Source organism: Panthera uncia, chromosome B4 (assembly GCF_023721935.1).
Source record: "Panthera uncia isolate 11264 chromosome B4, Puncia_PCG_1.0, whole genome shotgun sequence".
Classification (NCBI taxonomy): domain Eukaryota; kingdom Metazoa; phylum Chordata; class Mammalia; order Carnivora; family Felidae; genus Panthera; species Panthera uncia.
The window spans coordinates 88,037,902-88,050,754 of record NC_064809.1 but is presented as its reverse complement, the minus strand read 5'-3'; the positions used below and the strand labels follow the sequence as shown (position 1 = coordinate 88,050,754).

At 36.2% G+C, this 12,853-nt stretch overlaps 1 protein-coding gene across 2 annotated transcripts in view; it reads right to left on the bottom strand.

The window, feature by feature from the left end:
* Positions 1-12,853, bottom strand: part of LEMD3 (LEM domain containing 3) — a 67,674-nt gene that overhangs the window by 24,176 nt on the left and 30,645 nt on the right. For both annotated transcript variants that reach the window (XM_049625914.1, XM_049625913.1), the window contains exons 3-4: positions 9,549-9,615; positions 7,286-7,353 (exon numbers count right to left, since the gene is read on the bottom strand). In XM_049625914.1, the coding sequence (XP_049481871.1) occupies positions 7,286-7,353; positions 9,549-9,615 (135 nt within the window). The remainder of the gene's footprint in view (positions 1-7,285; positions 7,354-9,548; positions 9,616-12,853) is intronic.

Genomic DNA, 12,853 nt, shown 5'->3' with positions numbered 1-12,853 from the left:
AGATAAAGGGTTAGTATCCAAAAATCTATAAAGAACTTACCAAACTCAACACCCAAAAAACAAATAATCCAGTGAAGAAATGGGCAAAAGACATGAATAGACACTTCTCCAAAGAAGACATCCAGATGGCCAACCGACACATGAAAAAATGCTCAACATCACTCATCATCAGGGAAATACAAATCAAAACCACAGTGAGATACACCTCACACCTGTCAGAATGGCTAACATTAACAACTCAGGCAACAACAGATGTTGGCGAGGATGCAGGGAGAGAGAGGATCTCTTTTGCACTGCTGGTGGGAATGCAAACTGGTGCAGCCACTCTGGAAAACAGTATGGAGGTTCCTCAAAAAATTAAAAATAGAACTACCCTATGACCCAGTAATTTCACTACTAGGTATTTATCCAAGGGATACAGGTAGGCTGTTTCAAAGGGACACATGCACCCCAATGTTTATAGCAGCACTATCAACAATAGCCAAAGTGTGGAAAGAGCCCAAATGTCCACTGATGGGTGAATGGATAAAGAGGATGTGGTATATGTATGTGTGTGTGTATATATATACAATGATACAATGGAGTACCACTTGGCAATCAAAAAGAATGAAATCTTGCCATTTGCAAGATCCATTTTCACGTGGATGGAACTAGAGGGTATTATGCTAAGCAAAATTAGTCAGAGAAAGACAAATATCATATGACTTCACTCATATGAGGACTTTAAGACACAGAACAGATGAATGTAAGGGAAGGGAAGGGAAGCAAAAATAATGTAAAAACAGGGAGGGGAAGAAACAGAAGAGACTCTTAAATATGGAGAACAAACAGAGGGTTACTGGAGGGGTTGTGGGAGGGGGGATGGGCTAAATGGGTAAGGGGCACTAAGGAATCTACTCCTGAAATCATTGTTGCACTATATGTTAACTAATTTGGATGTAAATTAAAAAATAAAATTTAAAAAAATTAAAAAAAAATTACTTGCTTGCTCTGGATTCCCACATGCTATACCCTCTTCCAGGAATATTCTATTCTGTGTCCCTGTAGCCTACTGTATCCAATCCCTTCTTTGCTCCCACCCCCACAGTCCATTTAGCAATTCTTCCATCCCTAAGACAGAGCCCCATAATCATAACTCTTTCTAATTTAAGATCTTTGATTCTTTAAGCTCCTGATTCTTTAGGTATCCAATCTATGAGCTATTTATTACACTCTGCACAAATCTGTTTGTCATCAGTGTTCCTATCTAGGTCAAAATTGAAAATGAAGACAAGAACAAGGTAGGTTGAGAGATAAATCCTGTAGCATGTTTTTAGAAACCTCTCTCCAGAGTGACCCAAATTTAGTTAGTTAAGAAACACAGAAAAAGAAATAAAATTTACTGGGAACTACTATACCATCAGGCACTGACTACATATTTTATATTCAGTCTCCCAAAAACTCTTACAGGAATTAATAACCGCCCCACTTTCAAACTAAGAAACAGATACAGAAAAACAATGGGACTTTACCAGGACACACAGCTACTATGTGGCAGGGCCAGAATATGAACCCATACCTAATCTCCAATAGATCATGCTGTCTTAACATCTTTTGAGTATCTACATATAAGTCATGAATTAAGCTAAAAACAGCTCACATTTCTTTTTTAATTTTTTTAACTGTTTATTTTTGAGAGAGAGAGAGAGAGAGAGAGAGAGAGAGAGAGAGAGAGAACAAGCAGGGGAGGGGCAGAGAGAGAGGGACACACAGAATCCGAAGCAGGCTCCAGGCTCTGAGCTGTCAGCACAGAACCCGACGTGGGGCTCGAACTCACGGACTGAGAGTTCATGACCTGAGCCAAAGCTGAACACTTAACCAACTGAGCCACGCAGGCACATCTCTCTTTTTTATAAGCATATCACGGGAAACTCACTACAACCTTGCTGAAAGCCTTACAACTATACTATATTCTAAATTAAACTATACTATATTCTAAATTAAGGGGGGGGGCAGTGACATCAGCAAGACAAAATAGGAAGTCCGAGACCATTGTTTCCCCATGGAGAAACAAATTCAACAATATACAGACCAATTCCCTTTGTAAGAAATGCAGAAACCAGTTGAGGCTCCTGCACCTCCAAACAAGTGTGAAACTAGCAGCATGGAAGCCAGTAACAAAATCGCCAGTAACAAAATCGGTAGCACTCACCAGAGCCCCAGCCCATGGCACAACGTGGTACGACCAGAGGAAAATTTGCAACTCCTGGCTTATCCGTGAGGAGGGGAAGAAAAGACTGAAATATATCTCTAATGTTCAGACTTTTCCAGGGGCTACCAGAAGGACTGGTTTCTGTCTTTCCTGAATCTAAGTACTGACCGGTAAAAGCACCAGATTGGAGGCAGCTGAGAACAAAAGCAATGCTATGAACTAGCACCTACTCACTCAGCATTGTCCTCCACGGCTCAGTGCAGAACGAGTGGGAGAACACCCCAAATTTCTGGTTTCCCCCTGAGGAAACAGAGTTGGAGCAGGTATCCACTGTTCCAGGTTCTCAGGAAGCTGTATCACCTGTCTCAGAGCACTGAGGACACCTGACATAGTCTAAACACCTGGGCGTTGCTGGGGGTTGCTGCGAACAAACAAGTGCTGGACAGCTTGCTGCTGCTCCAGAAGCCCCACAATACGGCAGACAGATGCCAGAGGGAGCAAGAGATTACAAACTCCTGAAAAAAGAAACCTGCAAAACCTCTCTAGATGGGAATTTAAACCCAAAAATCCAGAGAAGATACATACACAGAAAAGGTGTGAGAGGACCCCAGAATCTCTATCTGAGCTCATTGGTGAAGGTCTTCCTCTTCGTGAAGGCAGGCTCTAACAACTAGGAGGTACAGCTCTGTCTTCAAAGGGAGAGATCCTGGGGCACCTGGGTTGGGGCTCAGTCAGTTAAGCATCCTAGTCCTAACGTCGCCTCAGGTCATAATCCCAGGGTCATGGGATCAAGCCCTGCACTGGGCTCCACACTGAGCATGGAGCCTGCTTAAGATATTCTCTCTCTCGGGGCACCTGGGTGGCTCAGTCGGTTAAGCGGCCGACTTCAGCTCAGGTCATGATCTCGTGGTCCGTGAGGGCTGTGAGTTCGAGCCCCGCATCGGGCTCTGTGCTGACAGCTCAGAGCCTGGAGCCTGTTTCAGATTCTGTGTCTCCCTCTCTCTGACCCTCCCCTGTTCATGCTCTGTCTCTCTCTGTCTCAAAAATAAATAAATGTTAAAAAAAAAAATTAAAAAAAAAAAAAAGATATTCTCTCTCTCTCTCTCTCTCTTTTCTTTCTTTCTCTCTCTCTTTCTCCCCCCGTGACCTCTTCCCCTCTCCCATCTCATGCATGTACTCACTCTCTTTCTAAAAAAAATAAAAATAAAAACAAATTCAAATGCATAGATCCAAACACAAAATAATGAGGCACATGAAGGAAATAATAACACTGGGCTCGAATAAAGGAACAAAATAAATCTCCCAAAAACTGACCCTAAAGGAGCGAAGGTATATGAATTACCTGACAAAAATTTCAAAATAATGGTGATAAAGATGGTCAACAAACCCAGGAAAACAACACATGAATAAAATGAGAATATCAATAAAGAGAGAAAAAAATCAAAAACAAATGAACAGATTTGGGAGCTGAAGAATATCATAACCAAATCAAAAAATTCACTAGATGAGTTCAACATCAGACTTAATCAAGCAGAAGAATCAAGGAACTCGAAGACAAGCCATTTGCCATTATCCAGTCAGAGGAACAAAAAGAAAAAATAATGAAGAATGTAAGAAGCTTAAAAGTCTTAATGGGACATTACCATTCAGACCAATATATGCATTATGGAAGTCCCAAAAAGGAGGAGAGAAAAGGGCAGGAAGCTTATATGAAGAACTAATGACCGCAGACTTCCCAAATCTGGGGAAGGAAATGGATATTCAGATTCGAGAAGCCCAACAGCTTTTATAGCAAAGTGGTACTAAGAGGGAAGTTTATAGTGACATAACAGCTACATTAAAAAAGATCTCAATAAACAACCTCAAGGAACTAGAAAAAGAACAAACTAAGCCCAAAGTTAGCAAAAGGAAATATTAAAGAGTAAAAATAAAATACAGAATAGAAAAAAAGAAGTGTTACTTTTTTGAAAAGATCAGCAAAATTGACAAATCCTTTAAAAAGAAAGAAAACTCAAATAAAATCAGAAATAAAAGAGAGGATATTAAGTCTGATGTCATAGAAATACAAAGGATGTAAGAGACTACTATGAACAATAGCCAACAAATTAGTTAACCAGAAAAAAATAGACAAATGCCTACAAACATATAACCTATCAAGACTGAATCACAAAGAAACAGAAACTCTGAACAGACTTATAACTGGTTAGGACATTGAATCGGTAATCAAAAACCTCTCAAACAAGAAGAGTCCAGGACTCAGTGGCTTCACTGGAGATTTCTACCAAACATTATTAATGCTTCTCAAATTCTTCCAAAAAACTGAAGAGAAGGAACACTTCTATTCACTCATTTTATGCGGCCAGCATTATTCTTAACAGCACATTAAGAGGAACATACACCGTGACCAAGTAGGATTTATTCCTGGAATGCAAGGATGGTCCAAAATACAAAAACCAGTCAATGTGATACACATGAACAGAATGAAGGATAAAAATTACATGATCATCTCAACAGACACAGAAAGAGCATTTGACAAAATCAATACCTTTTCATGATTAAAAACACTCAACAAAGGGATACCTAGGTGGCTCAATTAATTAAACATCCGACTCTTGATTCCAGCTCAGATCATGATCTCATGGTCGTGAGATCAAGCCCATCAGTTTCTGTGCTGTACGTGGAGCCTGCTTAAGATTCTCTCTCCCTCTCTCCCCCCAACCCTGCCCTGTGCACTCTCTCGCTCTCTCTCTCAAAATAAACATTAAAAAAACAAACAAACACTCAACAAACTAGGAATAGAAGCAAATTATCTCAATATAATAAAGGTCATATATGAAAAGCACACAGCTAATATCATACTCAACACTGAACAACTGGAAGTTTTTTCTTTGGAGACAGGAACAAGGCCAGGATAAGGATGTCTACTGTTGTCATTTCTATTCAATACATAGTACTGGAAGTCCTAGTTACAGCAATTAGGTAAGAAAATGAAATAAAAGGCATCCAAACTGGAAAGAAAGAAGAAAAATTATCTCTGTTCACAGATAACATCTTATATACCCTGCAGATAGCTCTCTCTCTCGTCCCCACTCACACAATAAGCAAATTCAGCAAAGTTGCAGGATAAAAAAATAAACATACAAAAACAGTTGCATTTCTAGACACTAAAAATGAACAATCAGAAAAGGAAATTAAGAAAATCCTATTTAAAATAGTATCAAAAAGCACAGGAGATGAAAGACTTCTACACTGAAAACTATAAACACTGCTAAAAGAAATACAAGACACAAATAAATGGAAAGACATCCCATGCCCATGGACTAAAAGACCCAATATTGTTAAAATAACCATGTTACCCCAAGTGTTTTACAGATAGATTCAATGCAATCCCTATCAAAATCCCAACAGCATTTTCTCAGAAATAGAAAAAATCCTAAAATTTATATGGAGACACAAAGAACCACAAATAGCCAAAACAACTTTGAGCAAGAGCAAAGGTGGAAGCCTCCTGGTTCGTGACTTCAAAACATACTACAAAACTGTAGTATTCAGAAGAGTATAGTACTGACATGAAGACAGACATATAGACCAATGGAAGAAAAGAGAGAAATAAACTCACACATAATTGATCTTCAACAAGGGTGCTAAGAACACACAATGGGGAAAGGACTGTCTCTTCAAAAAATGCTGTTGAGAAAACTGGATTTCCTCATGCAAATGAATCAAATTGGACCCTTATCTCACACTATACACAAAAATCAACTCAAAATGAATTAAAGACTTAAATATAAGACATGAAAAGATAAAACTCTAAGAGGAAAACACAGAGGAAAAGCTTTATGACATTGGTCTTGGCAATGATTTTCTGGATATGGCATCAAAAAGCACAGGTAACAGCAGCAGCAACAACAGAAAAACACAGACAAGTGAAACTGTATCAAACTAAACAGCTTCTGCAAACAAAGGAAATAATGAAAAGAGTGAAAAGACAACCTATGGAATGAAAGACAATATTTCCAAACCATATCCAAAATAAAGAAATGACTCCTACACCTCAATAACAAAATCAAATAACCTGATTTAAAAATGGGTAAAGTATGTGAATAAACATTTTTCCAAAGAAGACAAACAAATGTCCAACAGGTATAAGAAAAGATGTTTGACATCACTAATCATCAGGGAAATGCAAATAAAAACTATAGTGAGATATCACCTTGTACCTATGAGGATGGCCATTATTAAAATAAGAAACAACAACAACAACAACAACAACAAGTGTTTTTGAGGATGTGGAGAAAAGGGGAAGGAACCTTGGAAACTGCTGGTGGGAATGTGAAATGGTACAGTCACTATGGAAATCAGCATGGACGTTCCTCAGAAAATTAAAATAAAACTATCATATGCAATTCCACTTCTGGGTATTTACTCAAAAGAACTGAAAACAGGGTCTAAAAGATATTTGCACCCCATGTTCACTGCAGTATTATTCACAATAGCCAAGAAGCAGAAACAACATAAACATCCACCTACAGATCAACGGATAAAGATAGTGTGTGTGTGTGTGTGTGTGTGTGTGTGTGTGTGTGTGTGAGCGTGCACGCATATGTGTAATATTATTCAGCCTTAAAAAAAAATCCTGTCCATCTTAACACTTATCCATCTTAATCTTCTGTACCCTTCCTTCATATACTATTTCCTAAAGATCACTTACAGTGGTTTAGAAAATTCATCCGCAAACTGTTTTAGCACCCTGAGATGACATTAATCTGGGGTGAAAGATCTAAAATAAATGACAATGGTTAGATGCTTACTTGCTTTCTTACATGCTACTTACCTATCTCAATTTCTCTCACCAATGTTGTTTGTACCCTTTCCAAATTAATGTGCATTCTCTCATAGAGAATGTTCTAAAACAAACTAAAACAGAAAACGTTGAGTAATTCTGTTTTCTCTATCTGCTCACATTACACCAAACAATAGGCCCAAGTTTGTAACAGTACAATTAATCAAATGCATGGTACTTTTGATACAAGTTGTAATAATGTATATAAACTTTAAGAAAACGGCTATCAAAAGTCTAATTACACTGCTTACTTTTAAATATGCAGCTGCCTCTTGGACAGAAAGTGTTCTCTGACTAGAACTGCCACATTCATGATCTCCTGGAAAGATTAGCATATTATTAATTTTGAATCAGTACTATATTAAACAGAAGAAAACAAATACAATTAATCAAAATATTTTATAATTTATACAATTATAGGTTATATTATTATAATCAATAAAGAAAGAAGATAAACCATATTTAATTTCCTATTAAAATCCAGTAGGTAATAGAAACAAACAATTATCTTTACACAAACCACCATCTTTGAATACATTTCTAAACAGTCCGGGTAGGAACATGTCTTCTTTGTATGTTTTCAACTAAATCACTGACAGGGGAGGAACCATGTCACATGATGCTTATCCACACATCTTGGCACACAGCAGGTCCTCGCCAGGTTTGCTGTTTTTCGAGAGGGGAAATTCACCGTGGTAACTTAACACATCTATTACCAAAGCTAATAATTCAAGGATTCAAATAAATTTGAATTAAAATGTACATTCTGTATATTAAGATAGTGCTAAGCCTATCTTTAGCAAGGTGTGTGCATGCCTTAAAAATTATTATAACAAAGACCAACAGGGAAATTAGATAGAAGCTTCTAGGTATGATCTGGTTTCTGCAAAGAAATGCATTACATACAGAATCACATTTTCCCTTTCTTATAACGATTTATAAGAGAATGCAGTCTTTGCTTTCAGGCTTTCTGTGGTTATTAGAGACCAATTTCCTCATATTGAACTTCAATTGTAAGTTTTTCCTGCCCTGTTTCTCTTCAAGTGGATTAAAAAAAAAAAAAATTTAACACAAAAGCGTACTAGCTGAAGTAAACTTTGACAAATTTTTCTATCATAAAAGCAGTCACATTCCTATTTATCAGCTTTGTTCAAGTAGCCAGATTTTAATGGTCATAGTCATAAAATGGGAAGAAATACCTGTTAGATAAACAAGTAAGTCTTCAAACTTTATCATGCCTCTTCCAAGATCTAGTTTCCACAGATCTACAGCAGAGGTCGGCAAACCACAGCCTACAGCCAAATCTGCCCTACCACTGATTTTTTTTATAAATGAAGTTTTATTGAAACATAGCCACAACTCATTCATTTATGTATTATCTATGGCTGCTTTCATGCTATAATGGCAGAATTGAGTAGCTGTGACAGAGACAAGTCTAGCACACAAAGCCCAAAAAACTTACTATCTGGCCCCTTCACAGAAAAAAGTTTGCTGACCCCTGCTCTAGAGGAAGGAATCCATATCTTTAAAAGTACCCCAGACCATGCTGATCTAGCACACTACATAAAACAGTGCTATAGAGACAGCTGTAGAAGCCTGTGGTAGCAACATCAAGAATTCCTAGCGAGAGTATATACTTAACTTATTTCTGGGTGCTACAGCATACCAAATAAATGTCATTAGTTTGCAGCGTATGAATATGACAGTCAGTCAAGGCATAGAAGGTTTTTAGTGATATACACAGAATTCTGAGCATTCAAAAACTGACCAGTATTAAGGATCCAAAGGAAAAAAAAAACCAGGCTGATGTGAGGATGAGCAACTCTAAGGATACTTAAATGGCTCCATTCAACCAGAGAACCTCCAGATGTACCTTCCACCAATGAACTGATTTCTACAAAAGGATCCGCTGCATACAAAAATTCAGGAGACATTTTTCTTTTCTTGTAACTTCTTTACAAGAAGAGAATCCAAAGTCTCTTCTTTTAGCTTATATGTGATACAAGAATAACTAAAAAAAAAGCTAAGGTATAATAAACAGAGAGCAGAATACTAAGAGCAGAATATGAGGAAAATGCAATGATCAGTAGAAAAAATTCTAGAATGTATTTACTTGATCCAAGAAATTGATACCTAATCAACCACCAAAGAAAAATTTGCAGTTTTATATTTAATCTAGGATTTTAGTTAACTCATTGCTTACCCAATCCAATTGACATTTAAGCTTTCAAAATTTTTTGTTACTTATTAGTGTAACAAAAAAATTTGATTGACTTTAGAATTACATAATATATACTTCACCCAATACATATGGGCAGGCAGAAAAGGTCTTGACTAAATATGTTTATAAAAATAAAACCCACTATGTATAGGTAACAAAAACTTCTAAAGAAAAAATTTTCCACAAACATAACGTTATAGACTTGGGAAAAATTATTTCCACTGATATAGCATGCTATATATGCAAATTAATTTTCAAAACATTTTTAGCGACTATGAACGTGAAACAATTACCTGCAAGCTGTGCCAATCGATCATGAAGCTTGTATAAAGTGTTCATCATAAGATTTTTCTCACTTTCCTAAAATTAAAAGAAATGATTATAAAACATCCAATTCAACAAAATGTACCAAATAATAATTTTATTCAAAAAGAAAAACAGCAAATAATTTGAAACCACAGAAGCGACATAATCGGAAAGACAAATTCACACTTAAACAATGGCTACCATACTTTAAAAAAATCTTAATCTAAGAATCTAAATCATCACTCTAAACATTTTATTTTTCTTGAGGATTGACTGGGAAATTCGCACTAAGGTTAGTGCTAAAAAAAGGTCTCCTGTACAAAAACTTCTCCCAACCACCAAAGCATCGCTCTCGGTCCCCCTGTACACAATGTACACTTACACATATTGTTCTTATGAGACTTCAAGGCTGCCCTCATGTTTTGCCTTAATCTGATTCAACCAAACAATAGGGGAATGAGTATTGACACTCCGACCCTCAACCTCTCCTAGGACCCCCAAAGTGGTCCTGTATAAATTTATAAACCATTAAAGCAAAACACACATTTAATGAGTATCTAGTGCTAGGAATTAAGAACTATTCTCAGCAAAGCAAGAGGCCCAGTGATACAAGATGGTTCCTGTTCTCAAGGGCAAAAAAACATACTTAAGTGTTAAAGCTGCAAACAAAATATGATGTGAATACAGAAGAGGGGGAGAAGGGAAGATCCATTTATGAAGAGAGACTATTTGAGTTGGGCTTCACAGTAAGAACAGAATTGACTAGCATCCTAAGAAGAAACACCATGAGCAAAGGCATAAAGGCACCGGTTATGTTTCTTACGTAACTAGTAGCCTACTTTGATTCAGCACACTCCTGGAAAAATAGTTTGGAGTCAACTGCTAGGGTCCAAAACTAAGAGTTTGACTTCATTCTAAAAATTTAGAAGAGGGAAAGTAAAACAGACTTGTATATCAGAAATAGTACTCTGAACATATGAAAGGAAACGAGAGAGGAGACGACTGCAATGTCTAAGCACCCTGCCAAGAAGTCTAAGGCAGTGAGACCCCCAGTTTAAAAGCAATCACAATTAAGGGGGACCAACACAAGCAATGGGGGAGTATAAGTTAGAAGAGGGGTAAGCTTATCACACTATCTGAAATAAATTCATGATTCCTGAGGGGGCTGGCTGTATCTTTATTATTTCCTTTCTTCTTGATGTGTCAAACAAAACAGTAATACTTATAAATATAAGACCAGGATATAAAAGGCTGGGAAAGTAACATTTATATGCCTAACAACATGCAACTTCACCCATTTATTTTCATACTTTATTTTCAGGGACAGAAAGACAAGTTTGTACACTATGAGTGGTATGTCTTTGTCAATGCAGCTTTCATCATGGATACTAGGAAGAAGAAAGCTCATTGAAGGCTCCACCGAGTCCCTGGTTTTATGGAAGATGGTTGGTAGAGATTAAGTGACATTCCTTCAGCTGACTACTTGCCTTCCAAACCTTAGCTTTTTTCCCCCTCAATTCTATCTCAACCAAATTCTGAATCAGGCTAGACCTTGTCTTTGTAAAAGCCTAAAAATCCACACTGTAAGAATTGGCCATCAAGAAATAATTGCTGGGGCTGAAATCCAAGATTCTGAAAGGTATGCATTTGTGACACATTAAGCCACAAAATAATTTTTAATAAATATATTCAATATAATAATTCAATATAATTTAATAAATATATTCAACATAATATATTCAATTTAATATAATTATAATAATATAATATATTCAATATAATAATTTAATAAATATATTCAATGAATATATTCAATTATAATAAATATAATTCAATATTATAATATAATATTCAATATAATGAGAAAGAGTTCTAATGATAGTACAGCTAGCTGTGGACTCGATACATGAAACCAAGGTAAATCTGATTAAGCTTTGGGATTAAAGTAGTTAAAAGTTTTAAAGTTTATTTCCTCCCTTATCTGGAAAAGAGACCAATTTCCTTTTCTTTCATATGTCCTGATCACGCCCAATCTCTCTCCCCTTTCAAAAACAAAACTAAATCCAAAAACTTGACACTTGTCCTCTGTGATTGATTACATCTTTAATGAACATCAGAGGCCTGGAAATAAACTTCATTTTTTGATTCACAGATATTAACACTGGACTAGATAAGTAGAAGAAATAACAAAACCTAATCAGATGTAACTGAATCCCATAAGAAAACATACATACATGCTGTTTCTTTAGCATTCTCATAGAAAATTTAAGCACCCAAAAGGCTAAACTGTAATTTTTTCAAAAATTATTTCTCCAGTGGCAATTTATTCAAAATGACCATCTATATATTACAAGGGTCTCAAGTGCATGATCAACTCAATTATCATCTAAATAGTTTTTATGTAATGTTATTAATGTGAACACATCAATTTTGAGGAAGAAATAGAAAGGCTCTGGCTCAACTATCTTTAGCACCAATGTGCTAAACTAGAAATAAATCTGAAAAATATGTAAATCGAATTTTAAAGTTACGTTCTTACAGAAACTTATATTGACTTATAGTTTCATTATAGTCTTCTTCCATTCTGACTGCTTTTCCAGTGGTCTCCTAACATTCAGCTTGAAAGATGTCTCACACTGGCTTTCCTAATCACCCTGACAGCAAGTTAAAGATCTACAAATAAATCCATATTTAAAGTAAGCTTTCAAGCAACCTTTCATTAAACAAAAATGATTTTATACTTTAATTTGAAATAGCTAACCTTCCATTGTTTGTTTTGGTAAGGTCCAGATTGTTTTAGTAACCCATACCATTCTTTGAAGCAAAATTCTCATTCTTGAGTGGCAAAAAATCAAACTGTAGGGCAACTCTCCCAAATTCTCTCGTATATCATCACCTTTACATAAGTTCCCTCTTCTACCCTCAGCCAACTTTCTCCTCAAGGAAATTTCCAATTGTTTGTATCAAGCCTCTGATTAAATGATGATAATGATTTTACACACTTAGCATGGTGCCTGGCACAGAATAAGCACTTAATATAAGTGAACTGCCATTATCTTCATTACAGTTATTACTATTATTTAGAGGTTCAGAACTTCAGTTCCTCCCATGGGGAAAATTATACAGAAGAAAATAAAGTCCTGTATTTCTAACATTCAGTGAGTATATTACACGCATTTAAATGATGATGCCAACAGCAGCATACTTAATACGATAACTGACAAAGTCAACCTGTTTTAAAACAAGTATCACCACAAAAGAATATTACTAAAAATAATCACTACAAAGTCTC